Source organism: Nerophis lumbriciformis, linkage group LG16 (assembly GCF_033978685.3).
Source record: "Nerophis lumbriciformis linkage group LG16, RoL_Nlum_v2.1, whole genome shotgun sequence".
NCBI lineage: Eukaryota > Metazoa > Chordata > Actinopteri > Syngnathiformes > Syngnathidae > Nerophis > Nerophis lumbriciformis.
This window is the reverse complement of record NC_084563.2, coordinates 45,224,599-45,248,441: the sequence shown is the minus strand read 5'-3', so window position 1 is coordinate 45,248,441 and position 23,843 is coordinate 45,224,599. Positions and strand designations below refer to the sequence as shown.

Here is a 23,843-nt window from a genome sequence, read left to right as displayed (position 1 = left end):
ACACCAGCAGATGACATGGCACCCCAAACCATCACTGATGGTGGAAACTTTACACTAGACTTCAGGCAACGTGGATCCTGTGCCTCTCCTGTCTTCCTCCAGACTCTGGGACCTCGATTTCCAAAGGAAATGCAAAATTTGCATGGTTGGGTGATGGTTTGGGGTGCCATGTCATCTGCTGGTGTCGGTCCACTCTGTTTCCTGAGATCCATGTCATCTACTGCCAGCAGATGACATGGCACCCCAAACCATCACCCAACCATGCAAATTTTGCATTTCCTTTGGAAATCGAGGTCCCAGAGTCTGGAGGAAGACAGGAGAGGCACAGGATCCACGTTGCCTGAAGTCTAGTGTAAAGTTTCCACCATCAGTGATGGTTTGGGGTGCCATGTCATCTGCTGGTGTCGGTCCACTCTGTTTCCTGAGATCCAGGGTCAACGCAGCCGTCTACCAGCAAGTTTTAGAGCACTTCATGCTTCCTGCTGCTGACCTGCTCTGTGGAGATGGAGATTTCAAGTTCCAACAGGACTTGGCGCCTGCACAGCGCAAAATCTACCCGTGCCTGGTTTACGGACCATGGTATTTCTGTTCTAAATTGGCCCGCCAACTCCCCTGACCTTTGCCCCATAGAAAATCTGTGGGGTATTGTGAAAAGGAAGATGCAGAATGCCAGACCCAAAAACGCAGAAGAGTTGAAGGCCACTATCAGAGCAACCTGGGCTCTCATAACACCTGAGCAGTGCCAGAAACTCATCGACTCCATGCCACGCCGCATTAACGCCGTAATTGAGGCAAAAGGAGCTCCAACCAAGTATTGAGTATTGCACATGCTCATATTTTTCATTTTCATACTTTTCAGTTGGCCAACATTTCTAAAAATCCCTTTTTTGTATTAGCCTTAAGTAATATTCTAATTTTGTGACACACGGAATTTTGGATTTTCATTTGTTGCCACTTCAAATCATCAAAATTAAATGAAATAAACATTTGAATGCATCAGTCTGTGTGCAATGAATAAATATAATGTACAAGTTACACCTTTTGAATGCAATTACTGAAATAAATTAAGTTTTTCAAAATATTCTAATTTACTGGCTTTTACCTGTATATCAATTAGGGATGTCCCAATCCGATATTTGGATCGTATCAGGCTGCCGATATTTGCCAAAAATTGCGTATCGGCAAGGCATGGGAAAATGCCGATCCAGATCCAGTTTAAAAAAAAAACTCCGGTCCGTGTTTTCCAACGCACCGATTTAAATAATACATTCCACTTTTCTGCTGCTCCGTAATTTCCGGTCCGCATTTTCCAGCACACCTTCAACACATCCACAGGTCTGTGAATTCTCACGCAGTTGCTTTTAGCTGCTGGCATTACATGACAGGCTCTTCTCACTCTTTCCTGTGTCTCCCTCTCACAGACAGCAAGTGCACCTTCTTACACACGTCACATACTGTCACGACATACGTCACATACTGTCACGTCATACGTCACATACGTATACGTCCTCCCCGAGCAGAGAGGTAGCAGCAAGGCTAACGTTAGCTGTGATGCTAGCGCAGCCGTGCGAGCAATGCTCCCTCTAAGGTGCTCGCCTGTGCAATTGCGCACCGTTTAAGCGTCCTCTGCGCATAGCAAATCTATGCCACGCACAAACTCAAATAAAAAAATAAGCGCATAACAATTTTCGACACACGGACCCTATATTTTAACTTTAGATTTATTCTCATATCAAACTCTTTTGGCTGTCTTTTTGACACTTACATCCGGCGCCCCCCACCACACCCCGGATTATAAATAATGTAAATAATTCAATGTGATTATCTTGTGTGATGACTGTATTATGATGATAGTATATATCTGATAGTATATATCTGTATCATGAATCAATTTAAGTGGACCCCGACTTAAACAAGTTGAAAAACTTATTGGGGTGTTACCATTTAGTGGTCAATTGTACGGAATATGTACTTCACTGTGCAACCTACTAATAAAAGTCTCAATCAATCAATCAAAACACATAGAATCATCATACTGATGTGATTATATGCATCAAGTGTTCATTCAAGGCTAAGGCAAAATATCGAGATATATATCGTGTATCGCATTATGGCCTTAAAATATCGCAATATTAAAAAAAGGCTATTTTGTGTTTATCCTTGAATAAACAGGTCAGTTTCTTGTTACCAACCATTGTGTATTATTCAAACTCCCCTAATTCAGCTGGCTAGTTGTTATCAAGAGTACTAAAACCCTTTTCAACATGATTCTGACAACTAAGTAGGCTAAATAACTTTAAACTTTAATACATGCTCGGATAGGCCAGTATCGGTCAGTATCGGTATCGGTCAGTATCGGTATCGGATCGGAAATGCAAAAACAATATCGGTATTAGATCGGAAGTGCAAAAACCTGGATCGGGACATCCCTAATATCAATATATATCAATACAGTCTGCAGGGATACAGTCCGTAAGCACACATGATTGTGTGTGCTGCTGGTCCACTAATAGTACTAACCTTTAACAGTTAATTTTACTAATTTTCATTAATTACTAGTTTATATGTAACTGTTTTTATATTGTTTTACTTTCTTTTTTATTCAAGAAATGTTTTTTAATTTATTTATCTTATTTTATTTTATTAATTTTTTTAAAAAGTACCTTATCTTCACCATACCTGGTTGTCCAAATTAGGCATAATAATGTGTTAATTCTACGACTGTATATATCGGTTGATATCGGTATCGATAATTAAAGAGTTGGACAATATCGGAATATCGGCAAAAAGCCATTATCGGACATGCCTAAGCTCAACATATAGTTTCTTGAAAATTATTCTAAAAAAAAGTGCAAAAGTTCAACAAAAAAAAAAACTTTATAAAAAAAATATTTTGCTGAAAGTAAGGTGCAGTGTCAATTCAAACAACTAGTTTTTGATCAAATAAAAGCTAAATTAATTTTGAATGGTTTCTGACATTTGTATTTATTGGTTTCTTTAAAAAGTAGGGAAAAACGATCAGAAAAATATCACAAATCTAATTTTTTGTGAAATCTTTTTTTTAGGCCATATCGTTTCGACATTTGTTTAGTTTGCAAGCATGTGATTTGACCACAATGAAAAAGACTGAAAAAATTTCCGGGGGTCTGAGGGACGAAGGCCCCCAGCCAGGTCCAGGGCGGTGCCCTGGTGGGGGACAAGGGGGGTGACGCCCCCCGAAGCTCCTGGTTTTTCACCAATTTAACATGCTAAAATTAACAAAGACAGCACCATTTGAAGAAAATATTTTAGTGTTTAAAGACATGAAAACATCATTAATAGAACATACCTTGCTTTAAGTTGTTTCACATGTTTTGGGCGTTTCGCATGTACTTCCAAAGCCTTGAAACCTCGTCAATATTATCATGACACCGCGTGCACAAAACCTTTCCGGGACGATCGATTTTCCGAATAAAATCACCGAACAAAGTCGTAACTTCCTTCTTCCCAACAGTATCAGTGATTTCCCTTTCCATCCAGTCCCATCGAAACTTATTTTTGACATGTTTATCAATTTCTTTTACTCGTAAAGCGTCCTTTCTCTCGAGAACCGACATCGTTTACATATGGAAAATGGCGGTAATAACCATTATGAATGATGACGTTCTTAACGTCATCATTCATAACAGATGTCCTGATTGGTCACAAGGAACATATCGACCAATCAACAACGCCGTAATATAAACTACGTCTCGAATCTTGATTTAGGGTCGGAAAAAAAACGGAAAAACGGGAGTAATTTTTTTTTCTTTCTGAGATTAAAAAAGACGGAATTCCGACTTTAGACGGATAAATCACATGCCTGAGTTTGGAATGAGCGGTCCAGGACCCATGATGATTTCCTTAGACAAGCGTTCCTTTTCCTTACGATGACAGCATTTCTGTCCCATTCATGTTGATTTTTGGGATATTTTACATTCAACACTAGCTTCCGTTTATACTGACCAACTCCATGATTCTGCCCGCAATTCCTTTGAAGCAGAAAGTATTAAATATTAAAATATTAATTTGAATTTATAGATACAGCAATGCATTTGCACATCTTAAAACATGTTTTTTTCAAGTTATTAGGGGTTGTGTGTACTGTAATCTAGAGAATAATTTATAAACATTTCTAGTAAGGCTGTGAGTCTGACAAACCAAAATGTGAAAAAAGTGAAGCAGTGTGAATACATTTCAGTCAACTGGATTAGTAGATCCATGTTGTTCACAGGGATTTTGTTCCAAGATCAGTGAGAATGTCGAACAAATAATGGAAAAAACAATAAAAATTGGCTGTCAACTGGTTTGGCTGAGGGACCTACAATCACCTCTTAATGACAACCAGTGTTTTTCTAGCTCAAATTTTTCAAATATGGTATCTATTGAAAAGACAGTGCAGTTTCACTTTGAATTAGTGCAAAGTAGAGATGCGCGGATAGGCAATTATTTCATCCGCAACCACATCACAGAAGTCGTCAACCATCCGAACTAACATTTAATCAAAACCGCACCCGCCCGTTGTTATATATCTAATATAGACGATGCAAGGCATTAGTGAGGTTATAAAGCTTTTGCCTGTTAAAGAAAGGAGACTGATCCAATGCAGCAGAGACATTCAATGCGTGCCACGCTGTCACGGCCCAGACGCACACCAGTGCGCAATCATCTGGGAGCCGCGCTGAGCGCACCTCCAAGCGCGTGGAGGTGCGATGTCCCTCGCACCCGCGGCGGCTCCACCCGGGCTTGCGCCCGAGGCTTCAGCGCGCACCGCGGCGGCCATCCTACTCGTCGCGGCCTAGCCCTCGCGGCTCTCGCTGCCGGCGACGGCCGGGTATGGGCCCGACGCTCCAGCGCCATCCATTTTCAGGGCTAGTTGATTCGGCAGGTGGGTTGTTACACACTCCTTAGCGGGTTCCGACTTCCATGGCCACCGTCCTGCTGTCTATATCAACCAACACCTTTTCTGGGGTCTGATGAGCGTCGGCATCGGGCGCCTTAACCCGGCGTTCGGTTCATCCCGCAGCGCCAGTTCTGCTTACCAAAAGTGGCCCACTCGGCTCACCAGGGTGAGCCCCACCCCTTTCGTGAGAGCACTGCGCGCGGAGTGACCCCTGTTACGCGCCCCCGGCAACGGGGGTGGCGGGCAGGTAAGCTGCGCGGGCGGAGCGCGCGGAGTGACCCCTGTTACGAGCCCCCGGCCACGGGGGTGGCGGGCAGGTAAGCTGCTTACCTGCTGCGCGTGACGCCGGCCGCGGCGAAGGCGGACGAGGCGGGGTGTTGGTGCGGTGGGCGCGGTGGTGACCCTGGACGTGCGTCGGGCCCTTCTCGCGGATCACCTCAGCTACGGCTCCCGGTGGGGCCCTCTCGGGGGAAGGGGCCTCGGTCCCGTACCCCGGTGAGGCGTCCCTTCTCCGCTCCGTAAAAGTGTCCATCTCTTTTTTTTTTTCTTCTTCTGTTGTGGCATATGCTGCAGGTGCCTGCTCGTTTTTCGTATGTGGGTAACAACATTTAACTATGTATATATATTTACCAATTGGTTTAACTGCCACCCGCCTGAATCTATTTAAAATCTAATTTTTTTAAATTTCAACCGCCTGACCCGACCCGCGGATAAAATCTAATTTTTTTTTATTTCAACCGCCCGACCCGCGGATAATCCGCGTACTCCGCGGTTGTGTCCGCAAACCGCGCATCTCTAGTGCAAAGTAACAGTGTGTCAGCACCTAAGTGTATGAACTTGTCAGGAACAGATTTGAACAAAAATTGTTCAGTGAGTCGTATGTATAATGAGATTATATCCTGCTTTGCACACTCTTGGCACTCTTTCGGTGAGCTTCAAGCACACCTGTGAAGTGAAAACCATTTCAGATAACTACCTCTTGAAGTTCATCGAGAGAATGCCAAGAGTGTGTGAAAAGGTAATCAGAGCAAAGGGTGGCTATTTTGAAGAAACTAGAATATAAAACATGTTTTCAGTTATTTCACCTTTTTTTGTTAAGTACATAACTCCACATGTGTTCATTCATAGTTGTGATGCCTTCAGTGACAATCTACAATGTAAATAGTCATGAAAATAAAGAAAACTCATTGAATGAGAAGGTGTGTCTAAACTTTTGGCCTGTACTCTGTGTATTTATATATATATATATATATATATATATATATATATATATATATATATATATATATATATATATATATATGTGTGGGGAAAAAAATCACAAGACTATTTCATCTCTACAGGCCTGTTTCATGAGGGGGGGTTTCCCTCAATCATCAGGAGATTTTAATGGGAGCATTCACATACCATGGTTTATATAGGGCACAGAGTGGGTGGGTACAGGCTGGCGTAGGGGCGTGGTGATTGGCTCATGTGTTACCTAGGAGGTGTTTCCGTCTGTGGCGGCATGCTGTTACAATTTCGCTGCGCTTGTTGAGGGATGACAGGTCTGGACGGTAAATAATAAACAGTTTCTCTTTCAAGCATAGGTTGCATCTTTTATTACCACTATTGTAAGGTGTGCTGGATGCAAGAATTTGCCATGTTATTGAATATTCAACATTATTGTCTTTGAGGTCCCAAATGTGTTTGCTGAGTTCTGTGGTATTTCGCAGGTTTTGGTTCCTGAAAGAAGCCTTGTGATTGTTCCATCTGGGTTTGAATTCTCCCTCGGTTAATCCTACATATGTGTCGGATGTGTTAATGGTTCATAGGTGAGGGTGAAATTGTATCCGCTTCGAAAGCGGATACAATTTCACCCTCACCAAAAAAGAACAGAAAACGAAACGACATCATCTGGTACAACCCCCCATACAGCAAAAACGTCTCAACTAACATTGGACACAAATTCCTCAATCTGATTGACAAACACTTTCCCAAAGACAACACCCTAAGAAAAGTATTCAACAAGAACAACATTAAATTGAGCTACAGCTGTATGAACAATATACGACAAATCATCTCAAACCACAACAAAACAATTGCAAATGAGCCGTCGGCCCCCGGACAGAGCGACTCCAAAACCAACAAAGGCTGTAACTGTCGAAAGAAACCTGATTGCCCTCTCAACGGGGGGTGCTTACAAACATCAGTTGTCTACCAATCTAAGGTAATACGCAAGGACATTAACACATCCGACACATATGTAGGATTAACCGAGGGAGAATTCAAAACCAGATGGAACAACCACAAGGCTTCTTTCAGGAACCAAAACCTGCGGAATACCACAGAACTCAGCAAACACATTTGGGACCTCAAAGACAATAATGTTGAATATTCAATAACATGGCAAATTCTTGCATCCAGCACACCTTACAATAGTGGTAATAAAAGATGCAACCTATGCTTGAAAGAGAAACTGTTTATTATTTACCGTCCAGACCTGTCATCCCTCAACAAGCGCAGCGAAATTGTAACAGCATGCCGCCACAGACGGAAACACCTCCTAGGTATAACACATGAGCCAATCACCACGCCCCTACGCCAGCCTGTACCCACCCACTCTGTGCCCTATATAAACCATGGTATGTGAATGCTCCCATTAAAATCTCCTGATGATTGAGGGAAACCCCCCCTCATGAAACAGGCCTGTAGAGATGAAATAGTCTTGTGATTTTTTTTCCCACACATACATATATTGCGCTCTACTACGGTATCGAGCACTATTTTTTGGATAACCTTATTAAGACATATATATATATATATATATATAATTCTGGCAGTACTGAGCAGTAGTCACCAATTTAACGATTAAGAAACAGAGTTATGGACCAACACTTATAATCAGATATCTCGCGTAAATTGGACCGGATCGTTCCATTAAGGAGCGGCAAAAAAATTTAATCAGGCATAACCAATGTTGTGAATAACGGCTTAAAGGCCTACTGAAAGCCACTACTACCGACCACGCAGTCTGATAGTTTATATATCAATGATGAAATCTTAACATTGCAACACATGCCAATACTAAAGTGCAATTTTAAATTTTGCGAGAAATATCCTGCTGAAATCGTCTCGGTATGATGACGTCAGCGCGTGATGTCACGGATTGTGGAGGACATTTTGGGACAGCATGGTGGCCAGCTATTAAGTCGTCTGTTTTCATCGCAAAATTCCACAGTATTCTGGACATCTGTGTTGGTGAATCTTTCGCAATTTGTTCAATGAACAATGGAGACAGCAAAGAAGAAAGCTGTAGGTGGGAAGCGGTGTATTGCGGCCGGCTCCAGCAACACAAACACAGCCGGTGTTTCATTGTTTACATTCCCGGAAGATGACAGTCAAGCTTTACCATTGGCCTGTGGAGAACTGGGACAACAGAGACTCTTACCAGGAGGACTTTGAGTTGGATGCGCAGACGCGGTACCGTGAGTACGCATGCAGCTGCGGCTTCCAAACATTTGATCGCTTGCCCGTACGTGCGTGCCGCTATGTGCATGTCACGTATGTAACTTTGGGGACTTTGGGGAAATATATGTGCTGTATGAACTTTGGGGAGGTGAACGGTACTTTGGGCTGTGGGATTGAGTGTGTTGTGCAGGTGTTTGAGTTGTATTGGTGGGTTATATGGACGGGAGGGGGGAGGTGTTTGTTATGCGGGATTAATTTGTGGCATATTAAATATAAGCCTGGTTGTGTTGTGGCTAATAGAGTATATATATATACACATATATATATATATGTCTTGTGTTTATTTACTGTTTTAGTCATTCCCAGCTGAATATCAGGTCTCACCCGCCTCTCACAGCATCTTCCCTATCTGAATCGCTCCCACTGCCCTCTAGTCCTTCACTCTCACTTTCCTCATCCACGAATCTTTCATCCTCGCTCAAATTAATGGGGAAATCGTCGCTTTCTCGGTCCGAATCGCTCTCGCTGCTGGTGGCCATGATTGTAAACAATGTGCGGATGTGAGGAGCTCCACAACCTGTGACGTCACGCTACTCGTCTGCTACTTCCGGTACAGGCAAGGCTTTTTTTTATCAGCGACCAAAAGTTGCGAACTTTATCGTCGATGTTCTCTACTAAATCCTTTCAGCAAAAATATGGCAATATCGTGAAATTATCAAGTATGACAAATAGAATGGACCTGTAGGAGTAACAAATTATCAAACTTAATTATTTTCATGCACTTTACAACGCTGTTACTGAGACGTTTGATGGAGCGTGGCACGGTACTTTTGATGTGGTTGAAACTGTACGTCAGGAAGACAGCGTCAGACGCACAGCAAGTTCAATGCAGGGAAAATATTTTTACTAGTGGAGGCAACACCCACCACCACTCTAAAATGAACGTGGTATCATAGAAGGAGGCAAAATCACACAGCAAACAACACACAGCATGTTCAGTGCCTCTGGAAAGTATTCACTTTTTCCACATTTTGTTGTTACAGCCTTATTTCAAAATAAAATACATTAATTTTTCTCCTCAAAATTCTATAGACAATACCCCATAATGACAGGGCAAAAGGACACCTTTCATGACTGATGGTATCAAGTGACTGGAAGCCACTAATTAGGTCATGGAGACGCACCGTTATGACGTCATACTGCCAAACGCAGTTCATTGCTTGTACTTATACTTATAGAAATACTTGTAAACGTACATACACTATATTGCCAAAAGTATTTGGCCACCCATCCAAATGATCAGAATCAGGTGTCTTAATCCACAGGTGTATAAAATCAAGACTGTTTCTACAAACATTTGTGAAGGAATGGGCCGCTCTCAGTGATTTCCAGCGTGGAACTGTCATAGGATGCCACCTGTGCAAAGTCAACAGTTGGCTTTATTATAAGAAAATGGACGAGTTTGGGAACAACAGCAACTCAGCCACCAAGTGGGAGGCCACGTAAACCGACAGAGAGGGGTCAGCGGATGCTGAAGCGCATAGTGCAAAGAGCCCGCCGACTTTTTGCACAGTCAGTTGCTACAGAGCTCCAAACTTCATGTGACCTTCCAATTAGCCCACGCACAGTACGCAGAGAGCTTCATGGAATGGATTTCAATGGCCGAGCAGCTGCATCTAAGCCATACATCACCAAGTCGGATGCAGTGGTGTAAAGCACGTCGCCACTGGACTCTAGAGCAGTGGAGACGCGTTCTCTGGAGTGATGAATCACTTTTTTTTCCATCTGGCAATCTGATGGACGAGTCTGGGTTTGGAGGTTGCCAGGAGAACGCTACATTTCGGACTGCATTGTGCCGAGTGTGAAATTTGGTGGAGGAGGAATTATGGTGTGGGCATACTTGCCAACCTTGAGACCTCCAATTTCGGGGGGTGGGGGGTGGGGGGCGTGGTTGGGGCGGGGGCGTGGTTGGGGGCGTGGTTAAGAGGGGAGGAGTATATTTACAGCTAGAATTCACCAAGTCAAGTATTTCATATATATATATATAGATATATCCCCGCGACCCCGAAGGGAATAAGCGGTAGTAAATGGATGGATGGAGAGAGATATATATATATACATATATATATATATATATATATATGTATATATCTATATATATATAAGAAATAATTGACTTTCAGTGAATTCTAGCTATATATATATATATATATATATATATATATATATATAAATAAAAGAAATACTTGAATTTCAGTGTTCATTTATTTACACAAATACACACACATAACACTCATCTACTCATTGTTGAGTTAAGGGTTGAATTGTCCATCCTTGTTCTATTCTCTGTCACTATCTTTCTAACCATGCTGAACACCCTCTCTGATGATGCATTGCTGTGTGGCACGCACAAAAGTGCTTTCATCAAATGCACTAGATGGCAGTATTGTCCTGTTTAAGAATGTCACAACATTGCTGTTTACGGCAGACGGACTGCTTTACTGTAGACGTTCTTTATATTGTGGGAAAGCGACTCAGGTCCGCATGGAGCTGGAGGGGGCTTGGCCTCCAGCTCCACCTGAATTTCGGGAGATTTTTGGGAGAAAATTTGTCCCGGGAGGTTTTCGGGAGAGGCGCTGAATTTCGGGAGTCTCCCGGAAAATCCGGGAGGGTTGGCAAGTATGGGTGTGGGGTTGTTTTTCAGGAGTTGGGCTTGGCCCCTTAGTTCCAATGAAAGGAACTTTGAATGCTCCATGGTACCAAAACGTTTCGGACAATTCCATGCTCCCAACCTTGTGGGAACAGTTTGGAGCGGGCCCCTTCATATTCCAACATGACTGTGCTCCAGTGCACAAAGCAAGGTCCATAAAGACATGGATGACAGAGTTTGGTGTGGATGAACTTGACTGGCCTGCACAGAGTCCTGACCTGAACCCGATAGAACACCTTAGAATGGAGACTGAGAGCCAGGCCTTCTCGACCAACATCAGTGTGACCTAACCAATGCGCTTTTGGAAAAAAGGTCGAAAAATTCCTCTAAACACACTCCGCAACCTTGTGGACAGCCTTCCCAGAAGAGTTGAAGCTGTAATAGCTGCAAAAGGTGGACTGCCATCATATTAAACCCTATGGGTTAGGAATGGGATGGCACTTCAAGTTCATATGTGAGTCAAGGCAGGTGGCCAAATACTTTTTGGCAATATAGTTTTATCAGTGATTGGAAGCCACTAATTAGGTCATGGAGACGCACCGTTATGACGTCATATAGCAAAATACCGTTCATTGCTTGTACTTATACTTACATAAATACTTGTACGTGTATTTATATTAATATGAGCCTTATAAAGACGGCATTGCGTGTGTGGGACGGCTCGGTGACGGGACGAAGAATAAACACGCGAAACGAAACAAGAACGTGACGTAACTTTGCACATCAGCATCAAAAGATAAAATAAAATAACTGCGAACCACATAATTAATAAAGACACTGGTGTTGAAATGTAAAGCCAACAATACCTTTGGCGTCCGGATGTGCTCCATCACTCACTGGCAGCCAAAATGGTGGCGATGATACAGGAACGCTATTATTTTTTACACCCGTTGATCAAGTGCGGTGTATTCTCATTGACCGCTGTTCGGATTATTTCCTGATAATATCGTTTCAATATTTAATTTGCTTGTACTGGAGTAGGGAGAGCAGTCCTCGCCTAGCAAGCACTACCGCAGCTCCAATGATAACAAGTGAATCCGCTAGGCTGCTACCACCGTGGATGTACATTAGACTAGACAGGGCATGCGAAGCGACGTGCCTTCGTGGCGGCCATCTTGGTGGGGGCCAAGTTCCCGTTAAAGACGATGCATGTGTAATATAAATAAATCAGAATCGGTTTATTTCTCAACACTTTTTCCATGCAATGTAGTTGACGTCTATATGTGTTATTATTCCACAATATTGTACATTTTTTTAAATACCAGTGCCATTGTACAACCACGGAATGCCCTGACAATTTAACCTGATAGGCCCGCTGTTCAAAGGGGCATGTCCCATTACCCGGCCACTCTTCTTCTTCGTTTTGGTTTCACGGCGGTTGCAAACGGAGCTAGCGCATTACTGCCACTCTCCGGATGTGAATGATCCTTTACTGATAACAGTCCAAACTTGTATGCCATTATACATTGTTTAAAAATAATAATAATAATAATAAAATAAAAATATATGTATAAAAATAAAAACAAATAAATAAATAATAATAAGAAACAAAAAGAATGTAAATAACATCTGTGTTTTAATTTCCGACTAAGCACACTTAAGTTTGTAGGCTTTTGTTCCTTTTCTGTTTCACATGTCCCACATGTTTGTTATTTTTATTATCCCTTAGCATATTCTAAAATAAAATTAATATATGATTATGGATGTATATACAGTCGTGGTCAAAAGTTTGCGTACACTTGTAAAGAACATAATGTCATGGCTGTCTTGAGATTCCAATCATTTCTCCAACTATTATTTTTTTGTGATAGAGTGATTGGAGCACATACTTGTTGGTCACAAAAAACATTTGTTCTTTTATGAATTTATTATGGGTCTACTGAAAATGTGAGCAAATGTGCTGGGTCAAAAGTATACATACAGCAATGTTAATATTTGCTTACATGTCCCTTGGCAAGTTTCGCTGCAATAAGACACTTTTGGTAGCCATCCACAAGCTTCTGCTTGAATTTTTGACCACTCCTCTTGACAACATTGGTGCAGTTCAGCTAAATGTGTTGGTTTTCTGACATGGACTTGTTTCTTCAGCATTGTCCACACTTTTAAGTCAGGACTTTGGGAAGGCCATTCTAAAACCTTCATTCTAGCCTGATTTAGCCATTCCTTTACCACTTTTGACGTGTGTTTGGGGTCATTGTCCTGTTGGAACACCCAACTGCGCCCAAGACCCAACCTCCGGGGTGATGATTTTAGGTTGTCCTGAAGAATTTGGAGGTAATCCCCTTTTTTCATTGTCCCATTTACTCTCTGTAAAGCACCAGTTCCATTGGCAGCAAAACAGGCCCAGAGCATAATACTACCACCACCATGCTTGACGGTAGGTATGGTGTTACTGGGATTAAAAGGCTTCACCTTTTCTCCTCCAAACATATTGCTGGGTATTGTGGCCAAACAGCTCAATTTTTGTTTCATCTGACATCACATGGACAAAGATAAGACCTTCTGGAGGAAAGTTCTGTGGTCAGATGAAAGAAAAATTTAGCTGTAAAAACAAATGAAAGCAAAGTTTATTATTTCAACCCCTTCTCCAAGCCTTTTACTGATAATTCATTCCATAACGTTCAAACATTTGCATTTTGTTCACTTCCTATATGAAAGGAAGGAAGATGGTGAATATTTGTTTTAATACCAATAAGTACATATAGTGTAGGAAATTATACTGTGACTGTGTATGTAAAAAAAAAAAAAAAAAATTATATATATATATATATATATATATATATATATATATATATATATATATATATATATATATATATATATATATATATATATATATACACACAAAACCCAAAACCAGTGAAGTTGGCACGTTGTGTAAATGGTAAATAAAAAGAGAATACAATGATTTGCAAATCCTTTTCAACTTATATTCAATTGAATAGACTGCAAAGACAATGTATTTAATGTTCCAACTGAGAAACTACATTTTTTTTGCAAATAATCATTAACTTAGAATTTTTCACATTGGAAAAAAGTTGTCACAGGGGCATTTTTACCACTGTGTTACATGGCCTTTCCTTTTAACAACACTCAGTAGACGTCTGGGAACTGAGGAGAGCAATTTTTGAAGTTTTTCCTGTGGAATTATTTCCCATTTTGCTTGATGTACAGCTTAAGTTGTTCAACAGTCCGGGGGTCTCCGTTGTGGTATTTTAGGCTTCATAATGCGCCACACATTTTCAATAGGAGACAGGTCTGGACTACAGGCAGGCCAGTCTAGTACTTGCACTCTTTTACTACGATAGCAGAATGCACGTGCAGAATGTGGCTTGCTGAAATAAGCAGGGGCGTCCATGAAAAAGACGTTGCTTGGATGGCAACATATGTTGCTCCAAAACCTGTATGCACCTTTCAGCATTAATGGTGCCTTCACAGATGTGTAAGTTACCCATGCCTTGGGCACTAATACACCCCCATACCATCACAGATGCTGGCTTTTCAACTTTGCGCCTATAACAGTCCAGATGGTTCTTTTCCTCTTTGGTCCGGAGGACACGACGTCCTCAGTTTCCGAAAACAATTTGAAATGTGGACTTTTCCACTTTGCATCAGTCCATCTAAGATGAGCTCGGGTGTTGTTGATAAATGGCTTTCCCTTTGCATAGTATAGTTTTAAAATGCCCTTACAGATGTAGCGACGAACTGTAGTTACTGACAGTGGTATTCTGAAGTGTTCCTGAGCCCATGTGGTTATATCCTTTACACACTGACTGAGTACCGCCTGAGGGATCGAAAGTCACGAGCTTGCTGCTTATGTGCAGTGATTTCTCCAGATTCTCTGAACCTTTTAATGATATTACGGACCGTGGTGAAATCCCTAAATTCCTTGCAATAGCTCGCTGAGAAATGTTGTTCTTAAACTGTTGGATAATTTGCTCACGCAATTTGTTCACAAAGTGGTGACCCTCGCCCCATCCTTGTGTGTGAATGACTGAGCATTTCACGTAAGCTTATTTTATACCCAATCATGGCACCCATCTGTTCCCAATTAGCCTGTTCACCTGTGGGATGTTGCAAATAAGTGTTTGATGAGCATTTCCTCAACTTTCTCAGTCTTTTTTGCCACTTGTGCCAGCTTTTTTGAAACATCTCGCAGGCATCAAATTCCAAATGAGCTAATATTTGCAAGAAATAACAAAGTTTCTCCAGTTCGAACTTGAAGTATCTTGTCTTTGAAAACCAAGGACCATTGACATTTTCAGTATTTGGCGAGAATTGGACTCGAATGACAGTACACGATTTCACCTTTGTCGCGATAGTGAAGTTTTCTCTTTGCAAAAAAACCTGGTGTCATTTTCGTTTGAGATAAGAAAGCAGATTCCGTCTTTGGCTAACATGTACATGCCTGCAATGTTGATTTGATTACTCATTTGTATTTTATTTCAATTTAGTAGAAAACATCAACGTCTTCATCATAAACATCATCATAAACATTGTGCTCGTCATAACGTCATCATCAGTAGAGTGACGTCTACATTCACCATTCCATTCAGTTGACCGACACCAGAAGCTCTCCACCTTTTCCGAGTCGCTCGCCAGAGGCTTCTGGCGTGGAATGCGGAGCGTAGTCATGTACTGATATTTGCTATCCTGTGGACGGACAAGTCAAGTCTTTTGGACTGTATTTTTAGGTGAAAAAAACCAAAAAACAATTCAAATATATAAGACTATGCAATAAATGAGTTGGCTGCCACAGTATCGAGATGGAGAAAGCTATCCAGTTATAGCCGGCGTTTTCAGGATGTAAGTAAGTGTCATTGTGACAATATGTGTATGTATTACAGTATGCTACAGTGCCCCTAAATGAAGCTTTATGGCTGGATGTTGGAATTTGTATACTTTGGGTAAAAGTTTATCATGTTCGATCAACTTTCCCCTTCGATACATGCTCTCTTGGAATTATTTTCGATTTCCATTTTTGCATTTTGGATGAACATTTGTGGAAACAAATTAATCAATCAAAAGAAAACAGCACAAAATCAAATTGTATGGCAATATTTTAATGAAAATCAACCCGTTTTTGTTTGTTTTAAACTCTGCCATATATAATAAAAATCTGAAAAACCGCCCTAATTTTATTTTTTGATTTGCGTTTCAGGATTGGAAATAGAATGAATGGAAGGTACACAGACAGGATTTCGCATCATATATTACAATTGAAAAAAACAACAAAAAAACAGTTTATTTGAATTTTATTTTGAAAAACTAAAATATAACTGAAAGTGTTCTGGAATTTTCCTTTCAAAAAGAAATAACTAGATCTAAAAAAAACGGTTTGATATTTTATATGACAAAAATGTCAGCAGAAACAAAAAAAAAACGCACCAAAAACAGCTTCTTCTTTTTTTTTAATATTGTGACACAGGAACCGGAAATTGATATTTAAAGACGAGAGCGCGGACTGGATTGTCCGGAAAAAAAAAACAGTTTGGCAATGTATCCTGTCAGAAAGGGTCCGTGTACATTCCGTTCATTCTATTTCCAATTCTTAAATGCAAATAAATCAAAAAACAAATTTCGGGCCCTTTTTTTCTATTTTAATTTCTGAAACAACATTTGGACAACTATTTAATGACCCTTTTTTTTTTTAAACGGCAATACGACGCCTGCTGAACAAAGATGTTACCGTTGTGCTAAAAACATGCTATCAATCCAATCCAATCCACTTTATTTATATAGCACATGTAAACAAAAAATGTTTCCAAAGTGCTGCTAAACGCAAAGGAAAAGCTAAAATACTGCTTACGGTTGAATTTGTCATCACACAAATAAACACGCATTTTCGTGTTTATCTGGAAAAATAAAAATTCATAAAAGGAAAACGGCACAAAATTAAATTTTATGGCAATATTTTAATGAAAATCAACCCGTTTTTGTTTGTTTTAAACTCTACCATATATAATAAAAATCTGAAAAACGGCCCTAATTTTATTTTTTGATTTGCGTTTCAGGATTGGAAATAGAATGAACGGAAGGTACACAGACAGGATTTCGTATCATATATTACAATTGAAAAAAAAAAAAAAAAAAACAGTTTATTTGAATTTTATTTTGAAAAACGAAAATATAACTGAAAGTGTTCCCGGATTTTTCCTTTCAAAAAGAAATAACTAGATCTAAAAAAAACGGTTTGATATTTTATATGACAAAAATGTCAATCAGCAGTCAGCAGAAACAAAAACAAAACAGACCAAATACTGTTTTTTTTTGTTTTTTTTTTAATATTGTGACACAGGAACCGGAAATTGATATTTAAAGACGAGAGCGCGGACTGGATTGTCCGGAAAAAAAAACAGTTTGGCAATGTATCCTGTCAGAAAGGGTCCGTGTACATTCCGTTCATTCTATTTCCAATTCTTAAATGCAAATAAATCAAAAAACAAATTTCGGGCCCTTTTTTTCTATTTTCATTTCTGAAACAACATTTGGACAACTATTTAATGACCCTTTTTTTTTTTTAAACGGCAATACGACGCCTGCTGAACAAAGATGTTACCGTTGTGCTAAAAACATGCTATCAATCCAATCCAATCCACTTTATTTATATAGCACATGTAAACAAAAAATGTTTCCAAAGTGCTGCTAAACGCAAAGGAAAAGCTAAAATACTGCTTACGGTTGAATTTGTCATCACACAAATAAACACGCATTTTTGTGTTTATCTGGAAAAATAAAAATTCATAAAAGGAAAACGGCACAAAATTAAATTTTATGGCAATATTTTAATGAAAATCAACCCGTTTTTGTTTGTTTTAAACTCTACCATATATAATAAAAATCTGAAAAACGGCCCTAATTTAATTTTTTGATTTGCGTTTCAGGATTGGAAATAGAATGAACGGAAGGTACACAGACAGGATTTCGTATCATATATTACAATTGAAAAAAAACAAAAAAAAAACAGTTTATTTGAATTTTATTTTGAAAAACGAAAATATAACTGAAAGTGTTCCCGGATTTTTCCTTTCAAAAAGAAATAACTAGATCTAAAAAAAACAGTTTGATATTTTATATGACAAAAATGTCAATCAGCAGTCAGCAGAAACAAAAACAAAACAGACCAAATACTGTTTTTTTTTGTTTGTTTTTTTAATATTGTGACACAGGAACCGGAAATTGATATTTAAAGACGAGAGCGCGGACTGGATTGTCCGGAAAAAAAAACAGTTTGGCAATGTATCCTGTCAGAAAGGGTCCGTGTACATTCCGTTCATTCTATTTCCAATTCTTAAATGCAAATAAATCAAAAAACAAATTTCGGGCCCTTTTTTTCTATTTTCATTTCTGAAACAACATTTGGACAACTATTTAATGACCCTTTTTTTTTTTTAAACGGCAATACGACGCCTGCTGAACAAAGATGTTACCGTTGTGCTAAAAACATGCTATCAATCCAATCCAATCCACTTTATTTATATAGCACATGTAAACAAAAAATGTTTCCAAAGTGCTGCTAAACGCAAAGGAAAAGCTAAAATACTGCTTACGGTTGAATTTGTCATCACACAAATAAACACGCATTTTTGTGTTTATCTGGAAAAATAAAAATTCATAAAAGGAAAACGGCACAAAATTAAATTTTATGGCAATATTTTAATGAAAATCAACCCGTTTTTGTTTGTTTTAAACTCTACCATATATAATAAAAATCTGAAAAACGGCCCTAATTTTATTTTTTGATTTGCGTTTCAGGATTGGAAATAGAATGAACGGAAGGTACACAGACAGGATTTCGTATCATATATTACAATTGAAAAAAAAAAAAAAAAAAACAGTTTATTTGAATTTTATTTTGAAAAACGAAAATATAACTGAAAGTGTTCCCGGATTTTTCCTTTCAAAAAGAAATAACTAGATCTAAAAAAAACGGTTTGATATTTTATATGACAAAAATGTCAATCAGCAGTCAGCAGAAACAAAAACAAAACAGACCAAATACTGTTTTTTTTTGTTTTTTTTTTAATATTGTGACACAGGAACCGGAAATTGATATTTAAAGACGAGAGCGCGGACTGGATTGTCCGGAAAAAAAAACAGTTTGGCAATGTATCCTGTCAGAAAGGGTCCGTGTACATTCCGTTCATTCTATTTCCAATTCTTAAATGCAAATAAATCAAAAAACAAATTTCGGGCCCTTTTTTTCTATTTTCATTTCTGAAACAACATTTGGACAACTATTTAATGACCCTTTTTTTTTTTTAAACGGCAATACGACGCCTGCTGAACAAAGATGTTACCGTTGTGCTAAAAACATGCTATCAATCCAATCCAATCCACTTTATTTATATAGCACATGTAAACAAAAAATGTTTCCAAAGTGCTGCTAAACGCAAAGGAAAAGCTAAAATACTGCTTACGGTTGAATTTGTCATCACACAAATAAACACGCATTTTTGTGTTTATCTGGAAAAATAAAAATTCATAAAAGGAAAACGGCACAAAATTAAATTTTATGGCAATATTTTAATGAAAATCAACCCGTTTTTGTTTGTTTTAAACTCTACCATATATAATAAAAATCTGAAAAACGGCCCTAATTTAATTTTTTGATTTGCGTTTCAGGATTGGAAATAGAATGAACGGAAGGTACACAGACAGGATTTCGTATCATATATTACAATTGAAAAAAAACAAAAAAAAAACAGTTTATTTGAATTTTATTTTGAAAAACGAAAATATAACTGAAAGTGTTCCCGGATTTTTCCTTTCAAAAAGAAATAACTAGATCTAAAAAAAACAGTTTGATATTTTATATGACAAAAATGTCAATCAGCAGTCAGCAGAAACAAAAACAAAACAGACCAAATACTGTTTTTTTTTGTTTGTTTTTTTAATATTGTGACACAGGAACCGGAAATTGATATTTAAAGACGAGAGCGCGGACTGGATTGTCCGGAAAAAAAAACAGTTTGGCAATGTATCCTGTCAGAAAGGGTCCGTGTACATTCCGTTCATTCTATTTCCAATTCTTAAATGCAAATAAATCAAAAAACAAATTTCGGGCCCTTTTTTTCTATTTTCATTTCTGAAACAACATTTGGACAACTATTTAATGACCCTTTTTTTTTTTTAAACGGCAATACGACGCCTGCTGAACAAAGATGTTACCGTTGTGCTAAAAACATGCTATCAATCCAATCCAATCCACTTTATTTATATAGCACATGTAAACAAAAAATGTTTCCAAAGTGCTGCTAAACGCAAAGGAAAAGCTAAAATACTGCTTACGGTTGAATTTGTCATCACACAAATAAACACGCATTTTTGTGTTTATCTGGAAAAATAAAAATTCATAAAAGGAAAACGGCACAAAATTAAATTTTATGGCAATATTTTAATGAAAATCAACCCGTTTTTGTTTGTTTTAAACTCTACCATATATAATAAAAATCTGAAAAACGGCCCTAATTTTATTTTTTGATTTGCGTTTCAGGATTGGAAATAGAATGAACGGAAGGTACACAGACAGGATTTCGTATCATATATTACAATTGAAAAAAAAAAAAAAAAAAACAGTTTATTTGAATTTTATTTTGAAAAACGAAAATATAACTGAAAGTGTTCCCGGATTTTTCCTTTCAAAAAGAAATAACTAGATCTAAAAAAAACGGTTTGATATTTTATATGACAAAAATGTCAATCAGCAGTCAGCAGAAACAAAAACAAAACAGACCAAATACTGTTCTGTTTTTTTTGTTTTTTAATATTGTGACACAGGAACCGGAAATTGATATTTAAAGACGAGAGCGCGGACTGGATTGTCCGGAAAAAAAAAACAGTTTGGCAATGTATCCTGTCAGAAAGGGTCCGTGTACATTCCGTTCATTCTATTTCCAATTCTTAAATGCAAATAAATCAAAAAACAAATTTCGGGCCCTTTTTTTCTATTTTCATTTCTGAAACAACATTTGGACAACTATTTAATGACCCTTTTTTTTTTTAAACGGCAATACGACGCCTGCTGAACAAAGATGTTACCGTTATGCTAAAAACATGCTATCAATCCAATCCAATCCACTTTATTTATATAGCACATTTAAACAACAAAATGTTTCCAAAGTGCTGCTAAACGCAAAGGAAAAGCTAATATACTGCTTCCGGTTCAATTTGTCATCGCACAAATAAACACGCATTTTTGTGTTTATCTGGAAAAATAAAACTTCATAAAAGGAAAACGGCACCAAATCTAATTTTATGGCAATATTTTAATAAAAATTAAGCCTATTTTTATTTGTTTTTAAATCTACCATATGTAGTAAAAATCGAAAAAGGGCAATCGAATCAACGGAAGTTACACGGACATTCATTCCGTCTATAATCACGTTTAACAAATTATTTTACACATCTTTTTATTACTGAATTATTGTGTGAATGCTCCAAAGCATTCACACATATGGTTTTCTACACCAAAATTCATCTATTTATTAAACTTCTTCTTCTTCTCCAGATTTTGGCACGCTCTACCTTCCACATGTTTCACCCGATTCAAACTGTTCAGCCTATTCGGGAATGGCGGGCTTTCCCTTGACAAAATCCAAAAATTCCCAAATTTCCCAGAATTCCAGGTTTTCCGGGACATTTTTCCCATTCAAAATGAATTGGCCATTTTTCAAACGTCCACCATTTCCACATTTTTCAACCGATTCAAACCATTCTACCTTCAACACATTTCACCATCGTGGTCATTTAAACTACTTTTATTTCAAGTTTAAAAAAATTCCAGGATTTTCCATAATTTCTGTTTTTTCAAAGCCCTATTTCCACCCTTTTTTCTGGCGACTACTCCTTCCACATTTTCCAACCCACTTCAACCGTTCCACCCTCAAAACATTCCTCTTAATCAGGACAAAAAAAACAGACCTGTTTTTTTAGGTGAAAAAACACAAAAATTAATTCAAATATACAAGACTATACAATAGAAAGTGGGGAAAAAAGCCTGTTCAAAAGCCACACAAATGAGTTGGCGGATGTACTTTGTGGACGCCGTCTTTGCTCCACAGTAAGTCTTTGCTGTCGTCCAGCATTTTGCTTTTGTTTACTTTGTAGCCAGTTCAGTTTTAGTTTCGTTCTGCATAGCCTTCCCTAAGCTTCAATTCCTTTTCTTAGGGGCACTCACCTTTTGTTTATTTTTGGTTTAAGCATTAGACACCTTTTTACCTGCACCCTGCCTCCCGCTGTTTCCGACATCTACAAAGCTATTAACTACCTGCTGCCACCTACTGATATGGAAGAGTATTACACGGTTACTCTGCCGAGCTCTAGACAGCACAGACACTCAACAACAACACATCATTTGCAGACTATAATTACTGGTTTGCAAAAAATATTTTGAACCCAAATAGGTGAAATTAGATAATCTCCCATGGCACACCAGACTGTGTCTCACGGCACAGTGGTTGAAAAACAATGCACTAGAGTATAAGTCGCATTTTTGGGGGAAATTTATTTGATAAAACCCAACACCAAAAATAGACATTTGAAAGGCAAATTTCTCGCTTACTCCAAACTTTCTTTCTGCTGCTCGATTGCCTTTTTATACTGCAGTGTTTTTCAAATTTTTTTGAGCCAAGGCACATTTTTTGCGTTGAAAAAATCCGGAGGCACACCAAAAAAAACAAAAACTCAGTTGACAGTAAAAAGTCGTTGTCGCAATTGTTGGATATGACTTTAAAGCATAACCAAGCATGCATCACTATAGCTCTTGTCTCAAAGTAGGTGTACTGTCACCACCTGTCACATCACACCCTGACTTATTTGGAGTTTTTTTGCTGTTTTCCTGTGTGTAGTGTTTTAGTTCTTGTCTTGCGCTCCTATTTTGGTGGATTTTTCTCTTTTTTTTGGTATTTTCCGGTAGCAGTTTCATGTCTTCCTTTGAGCGATATTTCCCGCATCTGCTTTGTTTTAGCCATCAAGAACATTTCAGTTGTTTTTATCCTTCTTTGTGGGAACATTGTTGATTGTCATGTCATGTTCAGATGTACATTGTCTTTGCTCCACAGTAAGTCTTTGCTGTCGTCCAGCATTCTGCTTTTGTTTACTTTGTAGCCAGTTCAGTTTTAGTTTCGTTCTGCATAGCCTTCCCTAAGCTTCAATGCCTTTTCTTAGGGGCACTCACCTTTTGTTTATTTTTGGTTTAAGCATTAGACACCTTTTTACCTGCACCCTGCCTCCCGCTGTTTCCGACATCTACAAAGCTATTAACTACCTGCTGCCACCTACTGATATGGAAGAGTATTACACGGTTACTCTGCCGAGCTCTAGACAGCACAGACACTCAACAACAACACATCATTTGCAGACTATAATTACTGGTTTGCAAAAAATATTTTGAACCCAAATAGGTGAAATTAGATCATCTCCCACGGCACACCAGACTGTATCTCACAGCACACTGTTCTACTGCATATTTCACTACTTCCAGCTTGTAACCTGCAGTATATGATTTCCTTTTCAGTGCCATTTTTGTTCAGTCCTTCTCAGTTTTTATAAGTTACCGCCAATGTTGAAATGATACATTTTCATAGGTTACGGAAGTAGTAGCAGGTAGCATCTTTTTTTTCACAATGCACTTCTGCCATGACCCGCCCCCGCCAAATTTTTATTGGTTGACGTGTGTCTCTTACGTGAATGAGATAAATAATATTATTTGATATTTTACGGTAATGTGTTAATAATTTCACACATAAGTCGCTCCAGAGT

The 23,843-nt window shown here is 38.7% G+C and overlaps 2 protein-coding genes across 7 annotated transcripts in view; one reads left to right on the top strand and one right to left on the bottom strand.

Annotated features, from left to right (window-relative positions):
• The window catches only part of LOC133617291 (phosphatidylinositol-3-phosphate phosphatase MTMR7-like), a 72,990-nt gene that overhangs the window by 42,513 nt on the left and 6,634 nt on the right, over positions 1-23,843 (bottom strand). For 4 of the 5 annotated variants that reach the window (XR_009816969.2, XR_009816968.2, XM_061977217.2 and 1 more), the window contains exon 1: positions 11,888-12,200. The exons of the other annotated variant lie outside the window; for it this stretch is intronic. Coding sequence is in view for 2 of the 4 variants with exons in the window: in XM_061977217.2 (XP_061833201.2) it covers positions 11,888-11,911 (24 nt within the window). In the remaining 2 variants the exon portion in view is untranslated. Of the gene's footprint in view, positions 1-11,887; positions 12,201-23,843 lie in introns of those variants that run through there. 5 annotated transcript variants of the gene reach the window in all.
• Positions 15,667-23,843, top strand: part of LOC133617290 (uncharacterized) — a 222,957-nt gene continuing 214,780 nt past the window's right edge. Inside the window, exon 1 of one of the 2 annotated variants that reach the window (XM_061977214.2) lies at positions 15,667-15,887. The gene's annotated coding sequence lies outside the window, so the exon portion shown is untranslated. Of the gene's footprint in view, positions 15,892-23,843 lie in introns of both variants that reach the window. The other variant, XM_061977215.2, reaches the window with a different exon arrangement.